The 27,042-nt window shown below is 40.0% G+C and overlaps 1 protein-coding gene across 1 annotated transcript in view; it reads left to right on the top strand.

Annotated features, from left to right (window-relative positions):
- LOC138794688 (mucin-3B-like) overlaps window positions 1-27,042 on the top strand; it is a 58,666-nt gene that overhangs the window by 11,086 nt on the left and 20,538 nt on the right. Inside the window, exons 3-24 of the mRNA XM_069973497.1 lie at window positions 4,790-4,903; window positions 5,709-5,831; window positions 6,324-6,437; window positions 7,447-7,560; window positions 8,625-8,747; window positions 9,330-9,463; window positions 10,350-10,520; window positions 12,939-13,127; window positions 14,702-14,835; window positions 15,449-15,567; window positions 15,920-16,138; window positions 16,232-16,450; window positions 16,534-16,653; window positions 17,607-17,812; window positions 17,896-17,965; window positions 19,901-20,068; window positions 20,611-20,724; window positions 21,274-21,501; window positions 22,689-22,820; window positions 23,297-23,481; window positions 24,748-24,928; window positions 25,959-26,084. Of these exons, the coding sequence (XP_069829598.1) occupies window positions 4,790-4,903; window positions 5,709-5,831; window positions 6,324-6,437; window positions 7,447-7,560; window positions 8,625-8,747; window positions 9,330-9,463; window positions 10,350-10,520; window positions 12,939-13,127; window positions 14,702-14,835; window positions 15,449-15,567; window positions 15,920-16,138; window positions 16,232-16,450; window positions 16,534-16,653; window positions 17,607-17,812; window positions 17,896-17,965; window positions 19,901-20,068; window positions 20,611-20,724; window positions 21,274-21,501; window positions 22,689-22,820; window positions 23,297-23,481; window positions 24,748-24,928; window positions 25,959-26,084 (3,303 nt within the window). The remainder of the gene's footprint in view (window positions 1-4,789; window positions 4,904-5,708; window positions 5,832-6,323; window positions 6,438-7,446; window positions 7,561-8,624; window positions 8,748-9,329; window positions 9,464-10,349; window positions 10,521-12,938; window positions 13,128-14,701; window positions 14,836-15,448; window positions 15,568-15,919; window positions 16,139-16,231; window positions 16,451-16,533; window positions 16,654-17,606; window positions 17,813-17,895; window positions 17,966-19,900; window positions 20,069-20,610; window positions 20,725-21,273; window positions 21,502-22,688; window positions 22,821-23,296; window positions 23,482-24,747; window positions 24,929-25,958; window positions 26,085-27,042) is intronic.

Here is a 27,042-nt window from a genome sequence, read left to right as displayed (position 1 = left end):
CCTACCATTGTCCTCCGGCAGATCACACTGCAGCTCCTATTTCCTCTGCTCTCTGTCCCTGGCTGCTCCTCGCCCCCCCCCCCCCCCTGCCTTTAAGATCCGAGTCCTGAGTGAGACCTACCTGCTCAGCCAAACACTGGTCAAGATGGAAAAATGCCATGGCCAGTGATTCACTGGGCAGGCAGGTTACGCCCCAAGCTCTTATTTTTGAGCGGCGAAGGAATGTAGGGAGCCAAACAGGAGCTGTAGTGGGACTTGAGGAGGACCATTTCAGATAGTTGTTTTTTTTTGTTTGTTTTTTACCATATCTCCAACTATCTTGGTATTTTTGAATAATGCTGAAATGCCCCACTGATTTAAAATGTCAATATTATTAAAATTTTTATATGAACTTATTAGCTTTCTGAAGTTTGTGTAAAATTGTGGTAAACATGAAAGACAATGGGGGATATTTTGTATAGTATTTGTTTTTTATTTAGGGCTAGTAAGTTGAAACTAACAGAGACTAGAGAATTCATTATTACAAGACTAGGGTACAAGAATAGTTCATATTAGTTTTGTATAGATGTGTTGATGTATAGATGTGTTGTATAGATATGTTTTTATTAAGACTATGTTCCCACACAGTATTTTTGCTCAGTATTTTGGTCAGCATTTTGCACCAGGAGTGGATTTAAAACACAGAAAGGCTATGTTCTCATATTGTTGAAATTTTGTGGATGGCCGTTATTTAACCCTTTGAGGACCAGGCCCAAAATGACCCAGTCATTACATACTTAGTAAACTTTTTCAAGTGTTTATTTCTGTTAAAGTTGATGATTATGGATTACAGCCAAGAAAAACCCAAAAGTCAGTATTTCAGAAAATTAGAATAATTAGCCCAAAATACCTGCAGTGGCTTCCTAAGTGTTATAAAAGGTCCCTTAGTCTGGTTCAGTATGCGACACAATCATGGGGAAGACTGCTGACTTGACAGATGTCCAGAAGGTCATTCACACACTCCACAAGGAGGGTAGGCCACAAAAGTTCATTGCTAAAGAAACTGTCTGTTCTCAGAGTGCTGTATCAAAGCATATTAATGGAAAGTTGAGTGGAAGGAAAAAGTGTGGTAGAAAAAGGTGCACAAGAAACCAGGAGAACCGCAGTCTTATCAGGATTGTAACGAAAATGCCATTCAAAAATTTGGGAGAGAGAGTGGCCAGCTGCTTGAGTCAGTGCTTCAAAAGCCACCACATCCAGACGTCTGCAGGACATGGGCTACAAGTGTTGCATTCCATGTGTCAAGCCACTCCTGACCAATAAACAACGCGAGAAGCGTCTTATCTGGGCAAAGGAAAAGAAGAACTGGACTAGTGATCCGTGGTCCAAGGTGCTATTTTCAGATGAAAGTAAATTTTGCATTTCATTTGGAAATCCAGGTCCCAGAGTCTGGAGGAAGAGTGGAGAGGCTGCACACAATCCAAGCTGCTGGAGGTCTAGTGTTAAGTCTCCACAATCAGTAATGGTTTGGGGAGCCATGTCATCTTCTGGTGGAGGTTCACTGGGTTTAATCAACACCAAAGTAAACGCTGCTGTCTACCAGGACATCTTAGAGCTCCTGTGCCAGGGGCTCGAGGGGGCTGAGAGCCGAGGTGCCAGAAGTGCCCTGGGAGTGGTGACCCCAGGGTGCCGTAACTCACTGGGGATGGGATCCCACTGAGTGAAAGCACTTAGCACGGTACTTCACTATCACCCCTTGAGCACACTCACCTTTAGCTTTCCGGTCTCCGGCTGTTGAGAGCTATGGGTAATTTTTATAGATCCGGCCGGATGTCCGGGCTGTATCACACAGCACACATCTTTATTTATTTTATTTAATTTTTGTCACTGTGTGTTCACTTTTCACGTGTGTTTTGTCACAAGGATTTTCTAGGTTGCGGTCGCCCTTTTGGGTGTCCCCCTAGAGGTCTAGGGGAGGCATGTGTGGCCATCAGGTTCCTTGCCTCCCTGCACCCCTGGGTCTCCTTCGGGAGATAGCCAAACCGTTGGTACGGCTGCTCAACGGCGAACGCCTTAGCTAACGCTTGGGTGGTTGCTGTGAGCGGCATTGGTCCTCTCTCTGCTTCGGCAGTGAGAGGATATTTGTCCTGAACCTTTGCAGGTGCCTTCTGGCCCGGAAGGGGAGGGAATGTGGTTGGTTGGGGGCCCATCTCTTTTTAGAGTGGGCTTGCGATAGACCGCATCCTTGTTGCACTTTTTTGTGTGGCACGTCTGCACCTTTTTGTGCACTTGGGTGAGAACACGCTCCTCGGACTCTCGGAAAAAATAAAAAAAAATCTTAGAGCTCTTCATACTTCCCTGTGCTGAAAAGATTCTAGGAGATGGAATTTTCATCTTCCAGCAGGATTTGGCACCTGGTTTACTAACCACAGCATCACTGGGCTTGATCTGCCAGCAAACTCGCCAGACCTTAACCCCATAGAGAATTTATAGGTTTTTGTCAAGAGGAAGATGAAAGACATCAGACCCAACAATACAGACGAGCTGAAGGCCACTATCAAAGCAACCTGGGCTTCAATAACCCCTCTGCAGTGCCATCAGCTGATCGCCTCCATGCCACATTGCCGCATTGATGCCGTCATTCATGCAAAAGGTGCCCCGAACAAGAATTGACTTTTCATTTGGTCGACATTTCTGTGTTAAAAACTTCTTTTTTTTTCAGTTGGTTTTATATAATTTTCTGAAATACTGACTTTTGGGGTTTTCTTGGCTGTAATCCATATTCATTAACTTTAACAGAAATAAAGGCTTGAAAAAGTTCACTCTATATGCAATGACTCTATAGAATATATGAGGTCACTTTTTCAATTGAACCACTGAAAAAATATTTTTTGTTGATATTCTAATTTATTGCAAACCACTGTATATGACTATATGGCTATGTTCACACATAGTATTTTGTCAGTCTTTTGGTCAGTTTTGTTTTTTTCAACCAAAACCAGGAGTGGGTTGAAAACACAATAAACTGTGCAAATCTTTCCATTATATTTTTGCCTTGTCAATTCCACTCCTGATTTTGGTTGAAAAAAGATACTGGAAATACTATGTGTGAACATAGCCTAAGGGCTAATGCACACATCCCAAAGAATTCTGTCCGTACAAGGACTGTGTTCTGCGGACTGGACCAGGGAGCTCCCAGCATCATGATTAATTATTATGTCAAGAGCTTTGATATTGTTAGAAAGTTTATGCTAGTGTACTGACACAGCTGCGTGGCTGTGTCAGTACACTAGCGTGAACTTTGAAACACTATTGGAGCTCCCGACAGAATAGATAAATTTCACACAAAAATAAAAACACTTAAAGAAGAGATTAGTATTTTTTTTAGTATATTTATCCAAAACCAGGAATGCAAACGACAAAGAAACTGACTAAAATACTACAGGGGGAATTTATCATTTAGTCTAGAAATTAAATTTTTTGTGTGTGCGCGCTCTTTCTCTTGCAGCAAATTTATCTATTATGCTGTTAATTTTGTGCAATTTTTCGGAGTTGGTTTTCACTAAACACTAAAACATGATTACATATTACATCAGGTTAGGAGGAGGCCAACAAAAATGTCACACAATTTTTCATCTTTGTGCATATAAGGAATTAGTCCAATAGAGCGGCACAGGTTAAAAAAAACTGCTTATAATTCAGTTAGGTGCAAAATTCAAAAATTGCAGGCACACTACTTTCGGAATGCAAATTTTACTTCATAAATACTGTAGAAGAGAAAACAGAAGCACAAATGAAAATAATAAGAAATATGAAAAGAAATTCACAAAATTCTGCCTAGGATCAAGCTCATATTCTGGCATGTTTTGTACATACTATACATTATCCCTAAAGTTTGTAACATTAATTCTCTAATTGATCAATGCTGGAAAAACTAACAATGGCTGACCTTCAATGCTGTTTCCTCTTTGCAAGACCTGGAAGTGATCACCTCTGCAGAGACAGGCTGTGTTCCCACTACGTTTTTTCCTCTCCATTTATGAAAAGAAAAAATGACATTGTTATTTCGATGTTTAACCGCCTGTCAGCTGTGTTCACACATCGTCTTTTTTAACGCCCACTCTTTAGAATGGGTGTCAAAATAATGTACATGCTTATTATTTCCAGAAGCTGTTCACACAATATAAAGTTGGCTGGCTGTTAAACGCTGTGTGAACATAGCCTAATAGTAAAAACGGTAAAAGGATGCTGAAAAAAGAACAGTGTGTGAACAACTTAGAAATAACATCTGGTGTTTGCAAAAGACGTCCGAAAATAATTGTCATGATCATTTTTTTGACGTCCACACAGATAACATCAGTCATTTTATACACTGTGAGTATTGGGCACCCGTCATCCCACTGGCTTCACTACATTGTATTGAAAATAAAATCGCTGCAAAAACGGACGTCTTTTCAAATAGAAAAAGCAGAGGCCTTTTCTGTTTTTTTTTAACGTCGTGTGAACAAAGCCACAGATGGGACTGAATAAGTTTACTAACACATATACAGCAGTAAGATCAGGGCTAAGTTAATAGTCATTGTGAGCCGGCAACCAGAAAATTAAATATTCAATTACCATATCTAATAATATACAATAATTTTAAATGATCAAACTTACATTTCGAAAATGTAAAAATCTTTATACATTAGTAAACGTTTATAATTTAATAATACATAATTCTGAACTACAACAAAGTAAAAAAAAAAAAAACTGAATTTCAATACAAATCCTTTCTACAATATCAAACAATGGTTTTTGTTCCCTCCAGATGCTGATGACTGTGCTTCCAGTCCATGTAAAAACCAAGGCACTTGTATTGATGGAGTTCACAGTTTCACTTGTATTTGTCCAACTAACTATCAGGGCACCACATGTAGTGATGGTAAGAAATAAACAAAGCAATTCTATTGTCCTGAAATAACATTACAGATATGTATTTTCTTAAAAGACAACTCCAGCATTTTACTTTTTTTTTTTCTCAATTAATAAATTTTACAAAGTTATGTAACTTTGTAATGTATGTTAATTGGCTAACTGGCCCCCTTCCTCAAACGACAACCCTCTGCCCTTCCCTGGAAGTAAAAGAAAGCATACATACCTAATAACTGTCGACCATGTCCTCTTCTCCTGGCACCATCTTGTGTCGATGTTCTCAGAGCGGGGGGGGGGGGGGGCTCATCTTCCTCCTCTTCCTGTAGAACTAAAAAAGGTAGAGAAAAAGGCTACTTGCACCAGTAGCCTTTTCTCTCCTATTCTTTTTACTGGAACCCAGAGTTGACGGGAACGTGGCCGGCAGGAAATTCAAGCGGCAATCATCACCGGAGGGATGGTAAGTATGAAATATATGTGTGCCAGTGTTTTCCTTTTTTTTTTTTTTTTTTTGGAACGCCAGAGTTGTCCTTTACCTTCTCTGTAAACTCAACACATTCGGTTATGCATTGTGTGAGATTACCAGCCCTTCACAGCATCATGGTCTTCAGGTACACTGTCACTAAATGTAAATACTGTGTAAGTCTTTGGTTAGGGTACAAACACCTAAATAAGGGTAGAATCATGCTTTGTAAAGATTTAGAATATAAGATTTGTATTATTTAGTTGTTGCCATAAATAATAGGAATATAAATAAAAAAAAAGTGGTACCTAATGATTGGCCCATTCAGATATGACCAACCTTGTTTTACTTTCAGATGTGGATGAATGTTCCCAAACATCTACAAAATGTGACTCTAATGCGGTGTGCACCAACACAATAGGTTCTTATAAATGTACTTGTAAAGATGGCTATAAAGGCAACGGACTCACTTGTGAATGTAAGTGTACATTGTCATTTTGGAGCTATCACCCGCCATATTCTCTGACCTACAACCCTCTATGCCACCTAGAGGACTTTAAGACCAGAAGCTTTTCAGACTTTAGCCATGGGTCAATTTAATATCAAATTTAATATCAAATGTAATATTATTTCATCCACCTGCATGTATTAGAGCTTGTTTTTTTCTGAACATGTAACGCTTTAAGGCTTTAATACCATTAAGATAAGATCTGTTATATATTTGGTTTAAAATATAGAAGAAAAAATGGCAAATTAATTTTTTTTTTGTCCATTTACTCACATAATGGCCCAAAGAAAAAGAAAAAATGCTCGATATCTAGTCCAAACCACAAATTTTATTCCAGCAATTACACATATAATATAAAATGACATACACATGATAGGGGATACACAGCAATATGCAATATAATAACTTCTAAGTGACCAATCATTCTCTTAAATATATGTCAACTGTTTGCTTTCTATACAGATATAAACCTATGCCAAAGTAGTCCGTGTCGGAACGGGGCATCCTGCATAAGTTCTTTAAACTCATTTTCCTGTTTATGTAAAGTTGGATACAGCGGCAGAGTATGTGAAATTGGTGAGTTACTCCTCAGATATGTTCTCTCTGTAACAAAAAGATAATGCACCGAAAAGATTGATGGAATTAAATGAAACTTTATATGTATAAATGTAATAATGATATATGTAAGTGGTTACAGAATTAAAGGTTACGCTTATTGGGGAAAACGGTACAATTAAAAGGAAGCTCTAGTATTCGGTTGGGACACCTTTAGGCTATGTTCACACTACATAAAATAACGGTCGTTGTTTTGAGGTTCCCCTATTATGACTGCAATGCAATGTAACTACGGCCATTGAATGCACACTATGTATCAGATAACGGCCGTTGTTTATATGTCCCCGTGAAAAATGAACATGTCAATTATTTCCGGCCGGTAATACTGCAACAACGGCCGTGAATTTCAATGCGGCCTCGAATGTAAAACTTATATCTGCCGAATTAAACTTAATTTTTATGTAAAAAATTTTCTGAGTGGTTTCTCGGGCTGGGCGCAGTATTTAAAGTAAATGACCTGTTTCATCCCGCTTATAAACATGCTAGGAATCAAAATTAAACAACAGCCGTAGTTTCACGACTAGCCCCGTTTGTTCGTAATTCTACGACCGTAGTTTTGGTCGCAAAAGTCCGGCCAGTGAAAACAACGGCCGTTATTTTACGTAGTGTAAACATAGCCTTAAACTAGATACAAGATAAGATATGGTTGGACATGGAGACATACAGTATACAGTAGGTTATGGCCTCCTGCATCACATCTGGCCACAGATTTTGCAGATGAGCCTGTGCCGAATTGGCATAAAACAGTAGTCACCTGTTTGTATTGAATTGTTCATAGAATAAAGATGGTGAGTGCCTTTTTTTTTTAAACTGATTCAGCCAAGCAAGTGTTACAGCCTGGTGGAGACATCCTAGGTAACCCTGCTAAAAAAAGGGGGGGAAACGGAATGCAAAATGGTATTAATTAGATCAGTACGATATCAATAGTTTCTTCCAAGGGTCACTTCACTCAGTCCTCTTGTTTTCTCAGATATTGACGATTGTAAAAGTAGTCCTTGTAAGAATGGAGCAGTATGTGTAGACAAAGTAAATGCTTACACCTGCATATGTAAAAATGGCTGGCAAGGAACCAACTGCAGCACAGGTAAGCAAGCTATTCTCTCCATTATTGTTCTTCACTTTTCTAGAAAAATAAAAACATACAAATATAACAACCCCATCAAGACCCACTCAGGCAATCAAAGGCTGTGGTGCTGTTCCGTCCTAACCAGCCTGTGATTGGCTGAGCAGGTCTTCATTGTAGAAGATGCCGGGGCGGGAACGGAGGAGAAGGACCACAAGGGAGCGTGGACATGTAAATTTAAGTAGCGGCCTTTAGAAACTGCATTAAAACAGCTAAAAACCTGCAGACATTTAGATGTTTTAATGCAGTTCGTTAAAGTTCAGTTCAGCGCAAACCCCAACTTTACATTAAAGTTCTTCGAATCTGCCAAACCAAACTTATGAAAGTTTTGCTCATCTCACCCTGCTTCCGACCACATGTAAAACTCTTCAAACATTTAGAGTGAAAGACCTTTTTGATTATTTATTAATTCAACATTATTAGATTCAACATCCGTTTACTCAATTTGTCCAAACCCCCCACAACATATCACATATTGCCAGGAAGCGAAAAATACAGTAAAAAGAAAACAAGAGAGTTTTTTTGTTGGTCTTACTGACTTTTTCACCCTTTTCCCTATTTCAACCTTAAAACCCCTACCCCCCCTACCACCACCATCATCATCAAACCCTTGTTTACCGAGTATATATATATATATATATATATATATATATATATATATATATATGGATATACACCTTTTCAGGGGCTTTAACAGGGTGTGGAAAGCCCATATTCTGAACAGGCATAGGGGGTCCAGTTTTTGTGACTTTCTAAAAAGTCGCAGATGATAAATTGGGCGCAAGTCCCGGATTAAGGTAACTTTTGGGTAAATACTCAAAACAGGCAGATTAAAAAAGAGTCGCCTCTAAACAATGTTTTCACTTTGAATCCTGGTTCATAAATAGAACTTAGACCAAACTTGGGTGAAAAATCCAATTATTCACCTAAAAATAGGCGCAGAACCCTTGATAAATTGGTACACAAAATACACTGTAAAATACATTGAGACCCCGCTAAAGAATAATTGTATCTGCTTATTTTAGATGTGGATGAATGCTCCCAAGGGCTGAGCCCATGTGATAAAAATGCACTATGCCTTAATACACTGGGCTCATACACATGCACCTGTGCCACTGGTTACAAGGGAGATGGCTTCACTTGTAAGGGTAAGTTTTCCCATTGGCTTCAAATATAATTTGACAAAAAATCTCCTCTTGCCTCCAAATGAAACTGAGAGCATACAGAAGAATAGCATGTGTCGGTAGAAGTCTACAGACAGCATGGCTAATCTCTATAAAACGTGTGTGCATGAAGCCTAATAGAGGCTTCATAGATAAAGCTAGTTTCTGTCAGCAGTAATTCTGAATACTACATTGAATACTACATCTCTGCTGCCACCTCTGTCCATGTCAGGAACTGTCCAGAGCAGCAGCAAATCCCCATAGAAAACCTCTGCTGCTCTGGACAGTTCCTGACATGGACAGAGGTGACAGCAGAGTGCACTGTGTCAGACTAGAGAGAATACACCACTTCCTGAAGGACATACAGCAGCTGATAAGTACTGGAAAACTGGAGATTTTTAAATTAAGGTAAATTACAAATATTTATAACTTTCTGTCACTAGTTGATTTGAAAGAAAATATTTTCGCCAGAGTTCCCTTTTAGTATTGTATTGTTTATAAATGATCTTCAAGAGGATAAAAAATATTGTAAATTCTGAATTTGCGTTATGACATTCTTAAATCTAGAAATACGTCTGTTCACCTACGGCCCTTCAGTTGGAGACAAAAAAGCTACAAAGCGAGCTGCGGACTTTGTGTCTCCAATAATCAACATTCCTATAGGCTTTCCATTTGACTCTGCGTTCTATAACAACCTCTATGTAAGTATGCTGAGGAAGCTGTCCTCAACTTACATTATCTTTTACAAGAAGATAGACAATTGTCTCTTAATGCTATCATCATACTAAGGGTCCTATTACACGGAGCGATTTTTAACGATTAACGAATAACGATAAACGATCTCAAACAAGATTGTTTATCGCAAACCTGAAATCATTCACCATATTACACAGAACGATGGTCGTTAGATACGATCGTTACTACAATCGTTATTGCGATCATTACTATGATCGTTTATTCCTTCTGATCCCAGCAAAACAATGGGCTATGTGATATTACACTGAACGATTAGTGAACAAATGCGGAACTTGAGCGAACGAATGTGGAATTACAGCAAATTTAAGGTTAATTGTAGGTTCAGATCTAAATCAACGATTAACGACATATGAACGATTTTTCGATCGTTTCCTGCAAATAAACAGAACGATTATTGTTTAAATTCAAACAATATAACAATATAATTGTCCCGTGTAATAGGGCCCTAAGGCCTGGTTCACACTGCGTGTTTGCTGTCTGTTTAATGTATAGGTAAAGAGGAGAAAATGGATGGTAAAGACTGATGCTGCTGTGTGCCATACTGAAGAATCAATTTCCTATTGACTTACATTTAAAAAAAATTGATCTAAACTGACCTTTTTTTCACTTAGGCTGGGTTTACACAACTCTTCTAATCAGGTTTTTTCATCCGTTTTCGACGGATGTAAAAAACATAGTGTGAACCCAGCCCTACACAAAAATTTAGTTGACCACGTTTTTCTGTGCGCTTAAACATACTGAAACGGAAACAATGAAATGGAAGAAAAATCAAGTGTGAACCCAGACTTACATTGTTATATTAGTACAAGTAGTCAATTTTATGTTCTTCAGTTCACAGATAATGGAGTGATCGCGTTCCAGCGTAACATATATGATCCGGTCTATGTACTCAGCTATCCATACACTACCTTCCAGAGCAATGATGTTAACACCCCTCCACTCATCGCTGCCTTCTGGGCTGATGCAGATTTATCAGGAGGCATTGGGGACATATATTACCAGGTACGGCCAAGTATACTTTTCATGATATGAAATGATATATACTACTTGCGCACACTTAAGCAATAGAGATGCTGGTTGAAGCAATTATAAGGGGTTATCCAGAGCTGGTGTACTGACAAGGCCACACGGCTGTGTCAGTACACTAGCGCAAACTTTCAAATAATCGGAGCTCCTGACATCGTAATTAATCATGATGCGGGGACCTCGGAGCTCCAGCCCGCAGGACACCAAACCCGCTACGGACAGAACGTGTGAATGCCCCCCAAGATCTTTACAGTTTCTTATGTTTGATTGTATTCTACAATTACATTCAAGGCCAGTTTCACAGACATTAATATAAGTACTATTATTACTATTTCTTATGTAATAATGTTCTACAATAAGACCTATTTTATCTGTAAAACACTTTTTTAAGGGTAAAAAAAACATTTTTCTTACAACCATTTTGGGGTAGATGTGAATTTTTTTTCCTTTTTATATCATTATATATATATATATATATATATATATATATATATATATATATATATAATTTATATAATCTTTTGGGTGTTGAGCTGACCAAGAACTCCCTGTGGCTGGGAAAGTTAAATGAAGACATACATAGACTGTATCCATGTTTTCCTGGCAGCCCTAGGACTGCATCCAGCTTCTCCAGCCACCTGGAGTCACATGATGGTGGGTGTTTGACCGAACCAGAATCTTTGTCAGGTTTGCTGATCCCTAGCTTGCAGCATTAGCAATACTTTGTTAACTTGGGGAAACCGTCTGTGGCAGGAGCACTGAAGCCGTGGCACAGTGTAGCAGAGTATGTGGACATACAGCTACAGCACTTACTTCACAGGCTGCGTCCCTAAGTGTAATTTATATTCTAATGCTGACAAGCAGCACTTGCAAATGTAAATGTGCTGGGACAGGGCTTTTGCCATCCTGCAGTTCCCGACAAAGCCATGGATTGCAGTAGAGGGGCTGTACTGTCCTTTACTCCTCCCTGCAATTAACCCCCTCCCACCGCTGCACAGTAAATTAACATTGCTGCAGCCAATGCCTGAGGTTGCAGCAATGTTAATTAATGTTTCCTGGATGACACAGGCACAGAAGCTGTGCCTGTGTCATCCGTGGTGGGTCCTGGCTGTCAGTGATAGCTGGGAACCCGCCGCAACTGTCAGCACTCGAGCTTGCTCCAATGCTGATAGTTAATCCTATAGATACTGCGGTCAGCACGGCCACATCATCTACAGGGCTTCAGACAGAGAATTCTCCCTCTGCAAAGAAAGAATTCTCTGTCTGGTAACCATTGGGGCTCTGCAATGTGATCACGATGGGAGGAAGGTAAGGCCGGATTGTGAACGGCAGCAAGCTCTGCCCCCTCCCCTCTCTCCCCTGACTCTGTTAAAAGTTTCTAACAGCAGCAAGGGACAAAGCTACGGACTTCAGCTTATGGTATCATTATGATCCCATAAGCTGAGGTCAAAAAACGACCTGGGCATTGATAAATCAATGACCCATGGTTGTAAAAGGGTTGTTATATTTCAAAGTTAAACTTCTTTATTAAAGGGAAAAATACATAATACATATATATATATATATATATATATATATATATATATATATATATATATACACATACACTTTCCAGAATACCCCTTTAATTAAAGGTGATCTGGATCAGAAAAGAAAGAAATTAATTATATCTATTTTATTCCTCAAACAATACTGTATATACAAACAAGTCTGTCCTTACCTTTCCTTTAGTTTAGTTAAAGGAGAAGTCCCACTAAAGGACAAGAACTGCAGGCAGGCTGCCGGGGGGCAGAAAAATAGTAAACAACTGACCTCACCCATCCCCGATGTGCTTCTGATGTGTCGCTCCCGGGTCCCGTTCACATCAGCTGGTGACTTGCAGCTCTGCTAGCTGCAATATCACGACCCTAATGAGTGATTGCCCACCCAGCCAATCAGTGACTGGGGTGGGACACCGGGCGATCGTTCAGCCGGGCCATGACATTTCAGCCGGACAAGCCAGGTACGTGACCTACCCATTTCCTATCTGAAGGTGACAGTCAGCTGATGTGACCCGGGACCAGCACATTGGAGACACAGGGACGGGTGAGCGCAGGTCTTTATTATTTTCCTGCCCCCACCAGCCCGCCTGCAGTTTTGTACGTCTGTGCGACTTCTCCTTTAACAATTCCAATTTCTTATGAAACCAATTCAGCACAATATCAGGAAATGCTACCAGAATACTCCAGGCATCATTTACATAAGAATCACACTACGTTTACACCTGGTGATAAGAGTGTCGCTAGAATCAGAATATACAATTCTGGTCTACAATTAAATGAAGGACAGATACCTGTATTATCATGTATTGTGTATTAGCTGCCATGTTTTGAATGTTATTTGTGCTTGGTCTAGGTGTATGACTTCCAGTCGTCCAATGGAAACAACAATTTCAAATCAATATTAGAGGAGTCATTTAAAGGACGCGTCAGCTCCTCCTTTAACATACTGTGGGCTATTAAAATAACATGGGACCAGGTCCCACCATTCACTTCTGAGAAGTATAATGCGAATAGTTTATACTGGAAAACACAAGTCAACAATGTAAGTATTTTACTTCATGCACCTTACATGTTATTATGCAAATAGACACTAAAACTGTGCACAAAATGGGACAGATATCCCAAAATCCCCCAAATCCTGGGTCAGATTACAAGATATTATACAAGTGATTTTTAATTTACTTCTTAAGTCTTCCAGTACTTATCAGCTGCTGTATGTCCTGCTGGAAGTGATGTATTCTTTCCAGTTTAGAGAGCAGGAAAGGTTTTCTATGGGGATTTGCTGTTGCTCTGGACAGGTACTGACATGGACAGAGGTGGCAGCAGAGAGCTCTGTGTCAGACTGGAGAGAATACATCACTTCCTGCAGGGCATACAGCAGGTGATAAGTACCGGAAGACTGGAGATTTTTAAATAAAAGTAAACTCTACAAAACTACAAATCTCTGCCACTTTCTAATACCAGTTGACTTGAAAGAATTTTTTTTGCTGAACTACCCCTTTAACTTAACTAATAAAACATGTTATTTTGCTGTATATGCATGAGTATAAGGGCTTATTCTCATGTCCTGTAAATTATGGGCCCTATAGACAGGGGAAGCCCTGTAATGGACGGTTTCCCAACCCGGCATGATGTATCAATATCATGCGGGGCACAGGGAAACTCTTTGAATCTCTGCGGCTGTGTAGTGACTGAGCCACATGGCTGCCTCATTACAGTACCATGGAGACTCCCGCTCACGGCATCATATTGATACATCATGCCTGGGGGGGAAGCAGTCCATTACAGGGTTTCCCCTGTCCGTATGGGTTGTAATTTCCAAGACATGGGAATAACCCTACGACCTAGAGGAGAGGAATAGGTACTAGTGTGAAGATAACCAGGGATAAAGAGCCAGCAACAATAATACATAAGAGACAACTGGTTTCCGTTCATTTTGAGGGTATGTTTCCACACTTTATAAAACACGAGGCCATTCCCCAGGAACGGCCATTGTTTAACACTATCTACGGCCAGAATTGATGAACATGATCATTAATTCCTGCCGCAGACAGCCATTTACGGGTAATGGACGTTGCATTGATTATAAAGCATGGGAACTTAGCCTCAACATGCACAAGTAATATCTAAATTACAGCTCCTACCCATATATTTTCATCCCAGCTCATGCATATTGAGCTCTTTCAGTCATGTGACCACCGCTCAGACCCCCAGTAACATACATACATTGCTGTGTATTAGATTCTTCCTGCAGCTCTCGTTAAAAATATTCTGAAGTCAAATTGATTTAGAAAAAAACTATTATTGTGCATAGTGCAACACAATAGCCAGGGTCCACAACACTAGAGGTACACTTTAAACTCACTAGAGGTGCTGAGTGAATGTAGCTGTGTTCACTTAGACATTATAAAGATATAGAAGAGAGTGAGACACCTAGTGGGGAAATACACTAATAGCACCCTCATCCCCTTTGTGTGATACCTGACCTGAGGTACTTTACCCAGATTGTATAAAACTTAGTGGACACTACAAATGGCACATAGCAATATTAACCCCCTGTACTTACAGACCATATATGCTGATGTAATACATGGTTCCTTTTCTTCTGCACCCTAGACAAATACTTACCAGGTTGTTCTGGCTACGGATGGCATCTACTCCTTTGCTCTAATCTTGTTTGATGACGGTGGTATGAAATGGAAATACAGTTCACTCAATGACTACCATCTACCCAAAATGGGATACTACAGGTAAGAGATTATTTCCTGAAACTTGGACAATACTCCCAATGTATACTGTGTATTTGAATAGCCCCAAGTCTGGAATATCCCACTCAAGATAATGGGTTAGTTCTAAAAGTGCTCCAGTGGGCTTGTGGTGTAGATCGGTGCATTGAGGACAGTAGTCCCGCCCCCAGTGCACCAAACTGCTTGATTAGCATATGGATTAAACGATATAGTACATGAAAAGTGCCCTGAGGATCATGCTAAAATAAAATGTTTGTGCAACCCCCCAAAAGGCACCAAAGGCCAGCTCTGAGCTGGGTTAGATTTTCAAGGCTAGAGCAAGACAGCCTCAGAGGCGTTGTATTTACTGGGAAGTTTACACCTTAAAGTAAATCCAGTGCATCAAACATGGACTAAGATTTACATAAGACCGGTGGATAAAAATGTTGGTCGTAGTAAATGCAAACGGTCATTCATTTAGTTTTCAAATGAGGTGGGCTGAAATAGCCAGAATTGTCCATTCCTACCAACCTTTATGTGTACGGACTGCTCACATACATGTATCTCTGTGTTTGGGTCATTAGAACATACAGTACTGTCAATTTTATTTTCTTTTTGTGCCGCATCCTGTCTCTAGTGGTATTCCGAGCTCAAGCAATGTCAACAATTTCCCAGCTTTCAATGATCCTCAAACAGAACCTTCTGTCAGCATCCAGCAAAGATATACTCCAGATCAATACATAGGCTACAATACAGGTAAGAGATCAAATTGTCATAGTTCCCTTTTAAACCTATCTGGTCCAGAGCACCGCTGGGACCATTGCCCCGCCCCCAGAGCACCGATATGGTCCACCCACTCTGTTGATAACATTAGAAGGTGCTGATCGGTTTGGCTCTATACAGTGCTCCTAACGGTGCTCCGTACTAAGGATTACTCTGCTAACAGCACAGGAAGAGGACCAAGAAGAAGGTAAGAGACATACCATCCTCCTCGGCGACCTGTGTGCAATAGGGGGCTATCATTAGGTTATACGAATCTAGTTTCCCTTAAACATAACATGATTTAGGTGCTGATTATATTATTAAATCTGCTTTTATATTTTACTAGGAAAAAAAGGACGTTGGGTCTATCGTCTAGACAGCAACAGTGACAGCACTATAAACTTCAGACGCCAGTGTCTTAGCTGGTATTACACCGAGGCAACACCAAGCTGGTCATTTGGCACATCGCCTTGTCCCTGTACTTATAGACAGGCAACCTTGGACCCTTCCTTTGCAGACGGCCTCAGCCCTTTGAATTTTGGTTTTGACATAAAGAAAACATCAGGTAACATTCACAGATTTTCTACGATGTTTAAATGATATAAGAGACGTGACAGTAATTTTTGTTGTTATATTTTTGTATTTTTCTGTTAAACAGATCAGTACTGGAGTGTACAAAGCATGTTCTCGTCCCGAGATGGTGCTGGGACTAGATGTTACTACAGTCAGTCTGGAGCGCTTGCGTATGGGGAGAATGAGCGTTATCTCCCAACACCATGGACATCATTTAACATCATCAAATTTCTTTTATATCCAAATGAGTATTTCAATTATTTTTGGAATATAGTCCTCCCCCCTCAGAGGAAACAGTACAAAGGTAAAGTATGACGGACAAAGAAGAAATGTCCTCTTTTCTGGTATATGGCCTATTTATTTAACATCATACCTTATGTTTTTCAGTTGGAGAGATAGACCCCTTCAATGTTTGCTGCAAGCTCTCAGGATCCAATAATATGTGCAATCTGTACAGGGAGAAAAGACCTCTTGACTCCTGTGCACACTATGTCCAACCACGTATAGGTAAGAGGATAAAGAGTAGAAAAGGTCACTTACACTGGTAATAATAAAAACACACAGACAAATGGCCCTTAAGTGATTGATTTGGGATAATCAATAATAATTCCTTTGTTTTATATAGTGCTAGCTTTTCACTTACCATAGCTTCTCATCACTAAAATCGGTCACCATCACCATTGCAAGATGCCGTCCTCCTCTCCCAAATTCAGCAGGATTAACAGGCACAGCTACTTCCAACAGCTAAGACATAAAAAACGACTTTAATAAAAAAAACTTATAGAAAAAGGCTCAGCCAAACACATTTCTAGACCAGTCTCTTTATCAGATGCTTGGTTAGCGTAGTGAGAAGTAGCCATATTTAAATCCAATAAGAGTCCTACTTCTCACTATATTAACCAAGCATCTGTTAAAGAGACCGGACCGGCCTTAAAACAGGTAACACTGAGTCTTTCATATACATTTTTTTTATTTTATTAAAATAGTTTTTTATACCTTACCTGTTGGGAGTAGCTGCGTTTGTTAATCCTGCTGAATTTGGGAGAGGAGGATGGCATCTTGTTACGGCCCCGGTGTGGGTCTGCAGGAAGGCTGCACAGCGGTTTCCTTCTTGAGTATACACATGGAGAGTTGTGCCTCCATCTTGCACACCTCAACCAGGTGAGGGGGCACTCCATTGAGGGCACTCCAGGTGAGGGTTTTTTTCCGTTAGTGGATTTGATCCATCGTTAAGTTTGTTAAGGTTAAAGTTCACAAATTTTACTCCACAAACCTGTTGAATTTAGTAAAGCTTTTCTCATCTCTAGTAAGTCTGTCTTGCCCTGGACAAGTTCAGCCATGTCAATGACCAGTGCGACTGTACACACACTAATGAATGTGGAATCAACCGGATATGGTAATACTATAGGTTATTGTATCATCCTTTTCATCCTTTTTTCTTTTTTTATATATTTTTAAAGGATTTCTCTATGGTGACCCTCACATTAACACTCTGGACGGTGTCCCTTATACATTTAATGGTCTGGGCGAATTCATTTTGGCCGTTATCAGGGATGAAAATGATACCGTTGTCTTAGAACTTCAAGGACGCACGGCTCTTTCTGGGAATAGAAGTAATGCCACTAACTTTGTTGGACTGGCAGCAATTACATCTACTGGGGACCAGGTAATACAACTGTAACCTAAATCAGACATATTCTCTCCATACAGGACAATGGTTAGTGACTAACGTCTCTTTCTGCACTGTAGGTTCAATGGAGCGTGAAGAATGACAATGAAACTGTAGTAAGCTACAATGGAACACAAATTCCCATATCTGGTATATACATATATATATTCTTTGTAGCAATGTATTTCAGCAGTGTTAGCCACTTATATTATTTGACTTGTGGTGTTATTTTTATTGGGCTATTTCTCTACTGCTGCACGTGTGTAATAAAGACAAATATTTACTATTTTCTAAATATAATGATTAAAAAATGCATCAAATAAACCTCTATTTCATTCTGAAAATTGCTCTAATAATTTGTGGACATTACATTTAAAGAGAATGGACCATCAGGTACATCGCTTTGGGTTTTATACCTTAATGGATCAGCAACGATATGAGGATCCTTTTTTATTTTTTTAACTGCTTCTCAGTTTCTATGCATGGCGATGGTCTTTTCCCGAGAACCGACCCGCCCCAGAGCTCTGGGGAAGGACCCACCATGTGACAACCTCTACCCTCAGTGACGTGGCCCCATCCATTCTAATGGAGCCGCGTCACAGAGAGAAGGGGGGTTTCGTCACACTGGGGGCCAGCGGGCCCGATCCCAGTGGTCTGGGGCGCATTAGCAACTGCATGAAGATGCAATGTACCTGATGGTCAATTCACTTTAAGGCCATGTTCACACAACGTATGTTTATCATAAATCACAGATGTTGTTGATTCTTGGTGCGCCAGCATCCACATTCAACAGAAATAAAGATCATCCGGACAGTACTGCAGTAGCGGCCAGGATGATCTTCAGTGACACCAGCCGTTCTGTTACCCGGCCGAGTCACAGAATAGACGGTATTATACGCAGTGGGTACATGGCCTAACTCATACTGTTTATACTCTGAGGGGGAGATTTATCAAACATGGTGTAAAGTGAGACTGGCTCAGTTGCCCCCGGCAACCAATCAGATTCCACCTTTCATTCCTCACAGACTCTTTGGAAAATGAAAGTTAGAATTTGATTGGTTGCCGGGGGCAACTGAGCCAGTCTCACTTTACACCATGTTTGATAAATCTCCCCCTAAATCTGATTAAAATTGAGCCCTTCCCCAATAAAAAAAGCCATACAAACCATTATTATTATTATTATTATTATTATTATTATTATTATTATTATTATTATTATTAGGTCTTCACTGTGCAGTGTCTGTAGGCAAAGCAAGATAAATGGTCATGTGCAGTGTTTTTATACCGGGTATAAGTAGTGTATGTATTGTCTGTGTATAGGGCAGATACTGAAAATGACACCAAGCATATTATACATAAAACAACATACACACACACATAAGCACACATACACTTCACTTACCCTCCTACTCCTTCTCTTCCTGCCCGGGGGTTTTGCTGTGATTTGATTTGATTTGATTCTAAATTGGGGAAACGTGGACCCTTAGTTGGGTTGAATGTTCATGCGTATGGGGTGAACTGAAGAGATGGCTGCCTATTGAAAGTTTATGGAAACATTTTGGGGCTCTTCTCATTCACATGTTCAGTCACTTTTCTGGGCCGTAAAACCTCCTGCTATTATTCGTATTTGTATCCGTAATTGTAACCATTTCCGTAAAATGTGAACAGTACTAGTAAAAAAGTTGAACATGTTTTCATCTGTGATTTTACGGAATGGATTACAGATGAAAATTTAAATGGACTCTGTGAATTGCCCAATATAAAACAATGTGCCTTAAGTTGAACATGATTGCGGATCCGCAATTACGGACAACTTTACAGGACTTGTTAATGAGGCCTTAGGCAGCGATCTCCTTTCAGGCTTGTGGAGTCAGGCCACTTCTCTCTCTGTGATGCGGCTTCCTGGCAGCTATCTCTATGCCTCAGAGTTGGACTACTACAGCACATTAGTCTTAGAACATAGTCTCCCGTCCTCACACAGCTTCTGCTAACATATGTACAGTACTTTACATATCTATCATCTCTCTACTTAAATGATGTTATTAATAATGTTACTTTATACCATATCATCTAATTTCTCTTTAGATAACCTAACCTACGTGGAACATGTAGCATTTGGGAAGACGGCCACTGGAGAATTAAATGTCTTATTCGATATGGGAATTTCCATCTCATGTTCCGCTACACTGGGCATTCTGAACTTTGTATTGACATTACAATCGAAATATCAGAACCGGACCGCGGGACTTCTTGGTCTGTAACATTTCTTATTTACATGCTAAAAAGAAATTATTTATAGATGGATAGAAGATAGATAGATAGATAGATAGATAGATAGATAGATAGATAGATAGATAGAGATAAGCGAACCTCGAGCATGCTGGAGTTGATCTGAACCCGAACGTTCGGCATTTGATTAGCGGTGGCTGCTGAACTTGGATAAAGCCCTAAGGTTGTCTGGAAAACACGGATACAGCCAATGACTATATCCATGTTTTCCACATAGCCTTAGGGCTTTATCCAACTTCAGCAGCCACCGCTAATCAAATGCCGAAAGTTCGGGTTCGGATGAACTCGGATCGAGGTGCTCGAAGTTCGCTCATCTCTATTAGATATAAATTTTTTCATTATTATGATCATTATTATTATTTTTATTTTAAACTAATATAACGCAACATTTTAAATATTCTATTCCATTCAAAATGCTGCTCATGCAGTAGTTTTATAGTCAGTAAAGCAGTAGCTACAGCGATTGTAACTTATACATTTTATTTCTGGAATTTTTTTCATCACAGGAGTCTTCAATGGAAATCCTTATGACGACTTCATGTCTGCAGATGGATATATTTTATCATACAATGCAAGTACAAAGCTAAAAGACTCCGAGCTCTTCAGCTTCGGCATGACATGTAAGAGATTGTTCTTGAATGTTCTTGTGGATAATACATAGAAACATCAAAGAAACTATACGCTGGTATTTCATAGATAAATTGGGAGAGTAATTTAACTTTTTTTTGTATTTTCATGTGAACATAGAGTGACCATAGAGTGGCACTGGTATAATAATAATACCTTAACAGATTGGTGCCGGTGAGGGGATGCCGGTGGTGCAGTGCTTTTTTTTAACTGCCATCTGGTTCCCGAGCATGGAGCCAGTCTATTCCCGAGCACCGTCCCGCCCCAGAGCACTGGGGGAAGGCCCGCTGGCCCCCAGTGTGACACTCTCCCCTCTATGTCACATTGGGGGCTAGTGGGCTTTTCTCCAGTGCTCTGTGGTCGGGAATAGACTGGTGCTGTGCGTAAGAATCGGGCGTCGTTTAAAAAAAGAAGGACTGCACCACCAGCATCCCTGCAGCTATCCATTAAGGTAAAAAAAAAAACCAAAGCGATGGACCTTATGGTACATTCACCTTAAGTTCTATTCTATCTTTTTCAAAAGTACATTTTTTTTTTTACAGGGAAAACAACTGCAGGAGATAGTATTTTCCTGTACAACTTCACCAGTGGAGAGTCTTGGTATACCTATAACAATAATAGCTTCGTTCCTGTGTTCTTTGATGACTTGATTTCTTCAGCTGACTCGGACATAGTCCAAAAAGCCAATATCACCTGCAACGGAAATGCAGACTGTCTATATGATGTTCTAAGCACTGGAAACTTTGAAGTGGGATCTGCAACATTAACCAGTAATACAGTATATTCTGATTGGAGATCCATGTTGGGTAAGATTGAACATTGCACAAAAATGGTTAGACTTAAAGGGAAAGATTTGACAATCTTCTCTCGTTCCAAGAGGAGAGAAATTTCTGCATTGGGAGCTTTCCTTGCTCTTCCTCCCCTTCCTGATTGACAGCACTAGCATCCAATCAGAAGACTAGTAGAGCTGTCAATCATTCATTCATCAGGAAAGTTCTCAATGCAGAGATTTAGTGGCCAGTACTAACCATGACCACCCCCCCACCCCATCCCCAATGTCCATATAAGTCTGTTTTGCAGTTTTGATATAGCACAAATTCTTACAGATTTACATTAAAGGGAATTAAGCTGCTGACTGGAAAATGGGGTTGACAAGGATAAGTTCCATGCTGGATGTGTTTTATTAATTAGCATAGGAGTCGTGCATGGAACCTGCCATGAGCAACATATTCATGGCAACCTCATCTTCTGGCGTCAGCTGTGACTGCACTTGATTAGAGGATAGCAACATATCAACTCTTTGGGAGGACGGTGGGTTGAGTCAATGGGAAAGGCAGAACTTCTTGCACAGTCCGCCACTTTAAAATTCTGTGTTGGGAACATACCCTAAGAGTAGCCTTACGGAACAAATATCAGAGTTCAATGTTGTAACAAGTCAAAGGAGAAGTCCGGCAGGAGGGCAAAAAATCATCATGGGCAGGGGGTGGGGGGGAATTAAAAAAGACAATGCGCTCACCTGTCCTCGGTCTAGCGCTGTGCCGCATCATTGGGCTCCTGTACCCTGGCAGGTGTCCTCTTCTCCCAGATTCCGGGTACGTCACGACCCATGTTGAATGTCACATGTGGGTGGGAGGGATTAAGCCCACTCAGTCAGTTAGTGTCCCGTCCCAGTAACTGACTAGCTGAGCGGGGTATCCTTCAACCAGGTCGGGACGTAGCTGGAGGGGAGCTAAGAAGACAGCTGGCTGGGATCCAGGAGTGAGACACAGTGCTGTGCAGGGGCATTGGGACAGGTGACTATGACTTCTTCTTGCCCTCCACCAGACTTCTCCTTTAAGTACCCATGTGTCTATCACATAACCAAAACTTATTTTTCAGCTGGAAGTCAACAATAAAGTTTCCTATAGAAAGATAATTAGACATGCATTTACATTAATAACAAATTTTCTCCATTTAGACAATTTTCCTCCAAACATCACCGGTCCTCAGACAATTACGGGCTCCCTGTATGTTCAAGTCCTCATCAATTACACCGCTGCAGATTCTGTCTTCAGTTTAGAAACCCTCTCCGGTGATGTGAACATAACAGGTATGAAAATGTTCTGTCAATAAATAGGGAGTAAGTATTTCATTTCATTAGTATAAACTCTAGACCCGTATGCAAAAGTTATACACAGGCCTACAATTAAAGGGGAACTCTAAGCATGTTAGGCACATGTAACCCACTGATATGTCCCTATTGCACAGGAGACGCTGAGGAGGAAGATATGTCTCTTATAGTATGTCTCTCATAGTGTGCACCGTTCCTGTGCTGTTAGCGGTGTAATTCTCAGTCTGAAGCACCGTTAGAAGCACTGCCACGCCCACAGAGCACTGATCTGCAGAGCAATGGAGGCAGGCAGTGCTCCTAATATTGCTCCAGACTGAGCATTACACTACTAGCAGCACAGGAGCGGCGCCGAGGAGGAGGGTAAGAGACATAGATTTGCCTGACCTGCTCATAGTTTCACTTAAGATAACAATATTTATGATAACAATGTCATTATTTTGTGTTTTCCAATACAGAAAATGGAATTCTGAGCTGGCTGCCTTCATCTTCAGTTCCAGTTTATGCAACCGTGAGAGCTAACAACACGCGAGCTGTAGCAGAGCTTGGACTAACGTTTGTACTCTGCAACTGCAGCAATAATGCAACTTGTGACTATGAAAATGCAGTTCTAAGGGGCGAGCAGAACAATTCCAAATTTATGGTAAGTTTCATATATGTTTTTTTTTTTTTTTAAAGGATCAAGTTAATTAGATATATATATTATTTTTTAAGAATATATAGCTAAGTGTAATATACAAAAAGTTTAGTTAGGCACTGAACAAACTTTGTGTAAATGGTTACAACCAAGTGTATGAAACCTAATAATATACAGCATCTAGAGAATAACAATATATAGTATCGAGAGAAAACTACCTGTTTTTTTTTTATCATGCTACTTTCCTACTTTCCCCTCTCTCCTAAAATCATAATTAGCATTACAAAAAATTATTTACAGCTGCCTATAGGGAGAGGAGAGGGAAGTGGAGGGAGGGGGGTAGTAGCTGTACAGAGACATAGAGATTGAGCTGCAGCTTGTAGTAAGTGTTATGGCTCACACCAGTGCTGAATTCAAAGCTTATGCTGCGTTTACATGAAGCGATAATTCGCCCAATCGATCGTTTAATGATTTTGAAGCAATGATTTGGTTTTTATAACGATCACCGTTTAGACGAATAAATTGTTAAAAAAAATTGTTAGAAAATTCGCAAGAAAAAACATTATTGCAATCGTTTTTAGGATCGCTTAAGCCCATCCCACACATAGGGTGAATCTTTGAAAGACTGTGTACACGAAGTGATCTGTGAATCTTTAGCGAACAACAACATGTTGTAAGATCAAAATTAACAATTTCTCGCTCATCGCTTGATCGTTTGCTGCGTTTACACGAGACAACTATGCAATCATTATTGCGAAAATTCGAACAATAATCGTTCCGTGTAAACGCAGCATTACACTGCCCTGTACTGCTCCGCAATGCCCTCCATGGAGCTGCTGCTTCTAAGAACTGTCCAGAGCAGCAGCAAATCCTCATAGAAAACCTCTCCTGCTCTCCAGACTGGAGAGAATATACCACTTCCTGCAGGACATACAGCAGCTCATAAATACTGAAAAACTGGAGATTTTTTATTAGAAGTAAATTACAAATCTCGGTGCACCAATTTCTGGCACCAGTTGATTTGAAAGTTGTTGTTTTTTGTGAACAACCCCTGTAAAGTACTGCTAAATGGCTGCAGTGTTTCAGAGGAAACATATGGGTGAGGAAATATAAGTCATCAGGGTAGTTCCTGGCAGCTTTATTGATAGATTTATTGGTAGTTTAGGCAGCATGAAAGTAGAAACAGGTTCCCAATAACATGGGGTACACAAACTTTTTTTTTGCTTAGAATAGTATTTTGATCTCTTATTTTATTTCCTTTCTGTACATCAGACAGCGACCTGTAAATGTTCCTCGGCGTGGACGGGCGAGTTCTGTACTCAGGATTTCAATGCCTGTCTGGAGAACTCCTGTTTCAATACATCATCATGTGTGGATAACAAAGCTCCTTTAGATGGCTACCAGTGTTCCAACTGTCCTGCAGGATTATACGGAGATGGAATCAAATGTTTTGGTGAGTGCAATGGAAGATGTCAATTCACAAAGCAGATTCATTGTAAAAATCACCTTTTTACTTAAATCTAAAATTTTGGCAGAGGAGACAATCTCATCAAACACTGTCAACAGTGTCTTGACGTTAGATTTGAAGCATTACTGTCATTTATCAAAACTGGTGACATTACAAAGGATTTGATCAGACTACTTGCGAGCATCATTGGGTGTGCTGGATAGGATGATGGCAGGGGGACACTGAGGGACACAGGGCACTGGAGGAACACTGAGCATTCCCCTGCCATCATCCTCTCCAGCAGCCACAGCACGCACAGCTCTGGGAGTTGGGTTGTGACATCACCGTGTTATCCAGGAAGTGACGTCACCATGTTATCCAGGAAGTGACATCACCATGTTATCCAGGAAGTGACATGACCATGTTATCCAGGAAGTGACATGACCATGTTACCCAGGAAGTGACATCACCGTGTTATCCAGGAAGTGACATCACCGTGTTATCCAGGAAGTGACATTACCATGTTATCCAGGAAGTAAAGCCTTGATGCAGTAGTACGTGCAGGGAAAAAAGCACTTTATAAGCATTTCCCGTAATAAGTGTATATTGGTGATTTGTATAACTTTTGAGGGGCAATACAATACTTTAATAAAAATTTTTGCGGGACTTCTCCTTTAACATAACAGACATGTTGTACATATTTTGCACATTACTGAATTCTGAAGACGTACGTCTTCTCAGTTATGAATGAAAGGCTATGTTCTTACTACAGGAACAGTCTATTCATAATGACGGCCATAATGATCATTTTTATGCTTTTATTTAAAAGCGTGTTGTACTGTACATGTGTATGCGTAAAAACTTATATACGTGTGGAAAATTATTCGAAAGTCGTCAGTATTTAACTATGTTTGGGCCTTAGAAGTAAGTGGGTTCATGCCTGTCCATGCACAGATATAGCGGCACCTGACCTTCAATGTGTATTGGTTTCTATGATCTTAAATCTAAAATTATATTTTCTTTTCACTTTTTCAAGACATTGATGAATGTTATGAAGGAACTTCCCTCTGTGAACAGATCTGTATAAATACATTCACTGGATATACCTGCGCCTGTAAAACAGGTTATACAATTCCTGCAAATAATTCCTATGGCTGTAAAGGTCAGTGATTTATATGTTATTTGTGGAAATAAAGTGTCACACTTTCCTTTCATATTCACTATGCTGTTAATGCGTTTTTTCATGTTTTTTTTTTTCATGATGTAGTTGGATGACAATAAGGGTGCCCTCACACACACTTTTTGTTTGGCTTTTTGGGTTTTTTTTTCCCCATGCATTTGCATTTGAATGATCTTTTTGCGGTTTAGGTGTTTTGTGTGATGAGTTTTTTCCCAATGCCATCACATGACCTAGCTGCTGGACCACAAAAGGTGACAAAAACACCAGGGGAAAAATTACGTTTTTGAGACAACCAGAACAATCCCATTGAGAAAAAAAAAAGACCACTGTTTGCAAAAAAATAAATAAATAAATGCCACTTCCTTCAGCATGCCATGTATTGAAAAAAATGCCACACAGCCTAAAAAACACCAGAAAGTAGAGATAAAGGTCATGGTGTTTTTATTGGTGGTTTTCCGAAATTTTAAGGCAGTGTGAAGCCAGCCTCGTGGGGGAGAGTTGTACAACCACGTGCAAAGGAAAACTGGATTAGTTGCCCATAGATTGCTTATTTCATTTTTAAAAATGGCTCTGAAAAAATAAAGCCGGCATTTGATTGGTTATGTGTAAATGCTACACATTTCCTTTGCACAAGGTTTCAAAAAAATCTTTCTCTAAGGGAACATTTACCAATCTGCGCTGTTTTTCCCCACACGTCTAATTTTACATTTCACTGGTTTCCCGCTGCTCACGCTTCTTGATAAATCCAGTGAAAAAAATTCTAGTTTGTTTTTGCCCTATTCCAGGTAAAAAAAAAAATTTAATTGTGTCTTGATCCAAATACATCCATTAATATGTGACTATAAACAAATAAACTATTCACATAAAATACCCTGACTAAGCTGAATTTGGCTTTTGTTGTACTGGGAAATTGGCATTTACATTTTTTACAGTTTTCCAT

Source organism: Dendropsophus ebraccatus, chromosome 6, assembly GCF_027789765.1.
Source record: "Dendropsophus ebraccatus isolate aDenEbr1 chromosome 6, aDenEbr1.pat, whole genome shotgun sequence".
NCBI lineage: Eukaryota > Metazoa > Chordata > Amphibia > Anura > Hylidae > Dendropsophus > Dendropsophus ebraccatus.
The sequence above is the reverse complement of the archived record's forward strand: the minus strand, read 5'-3'. Positions and strand labels throughout refer to the sequence as shown.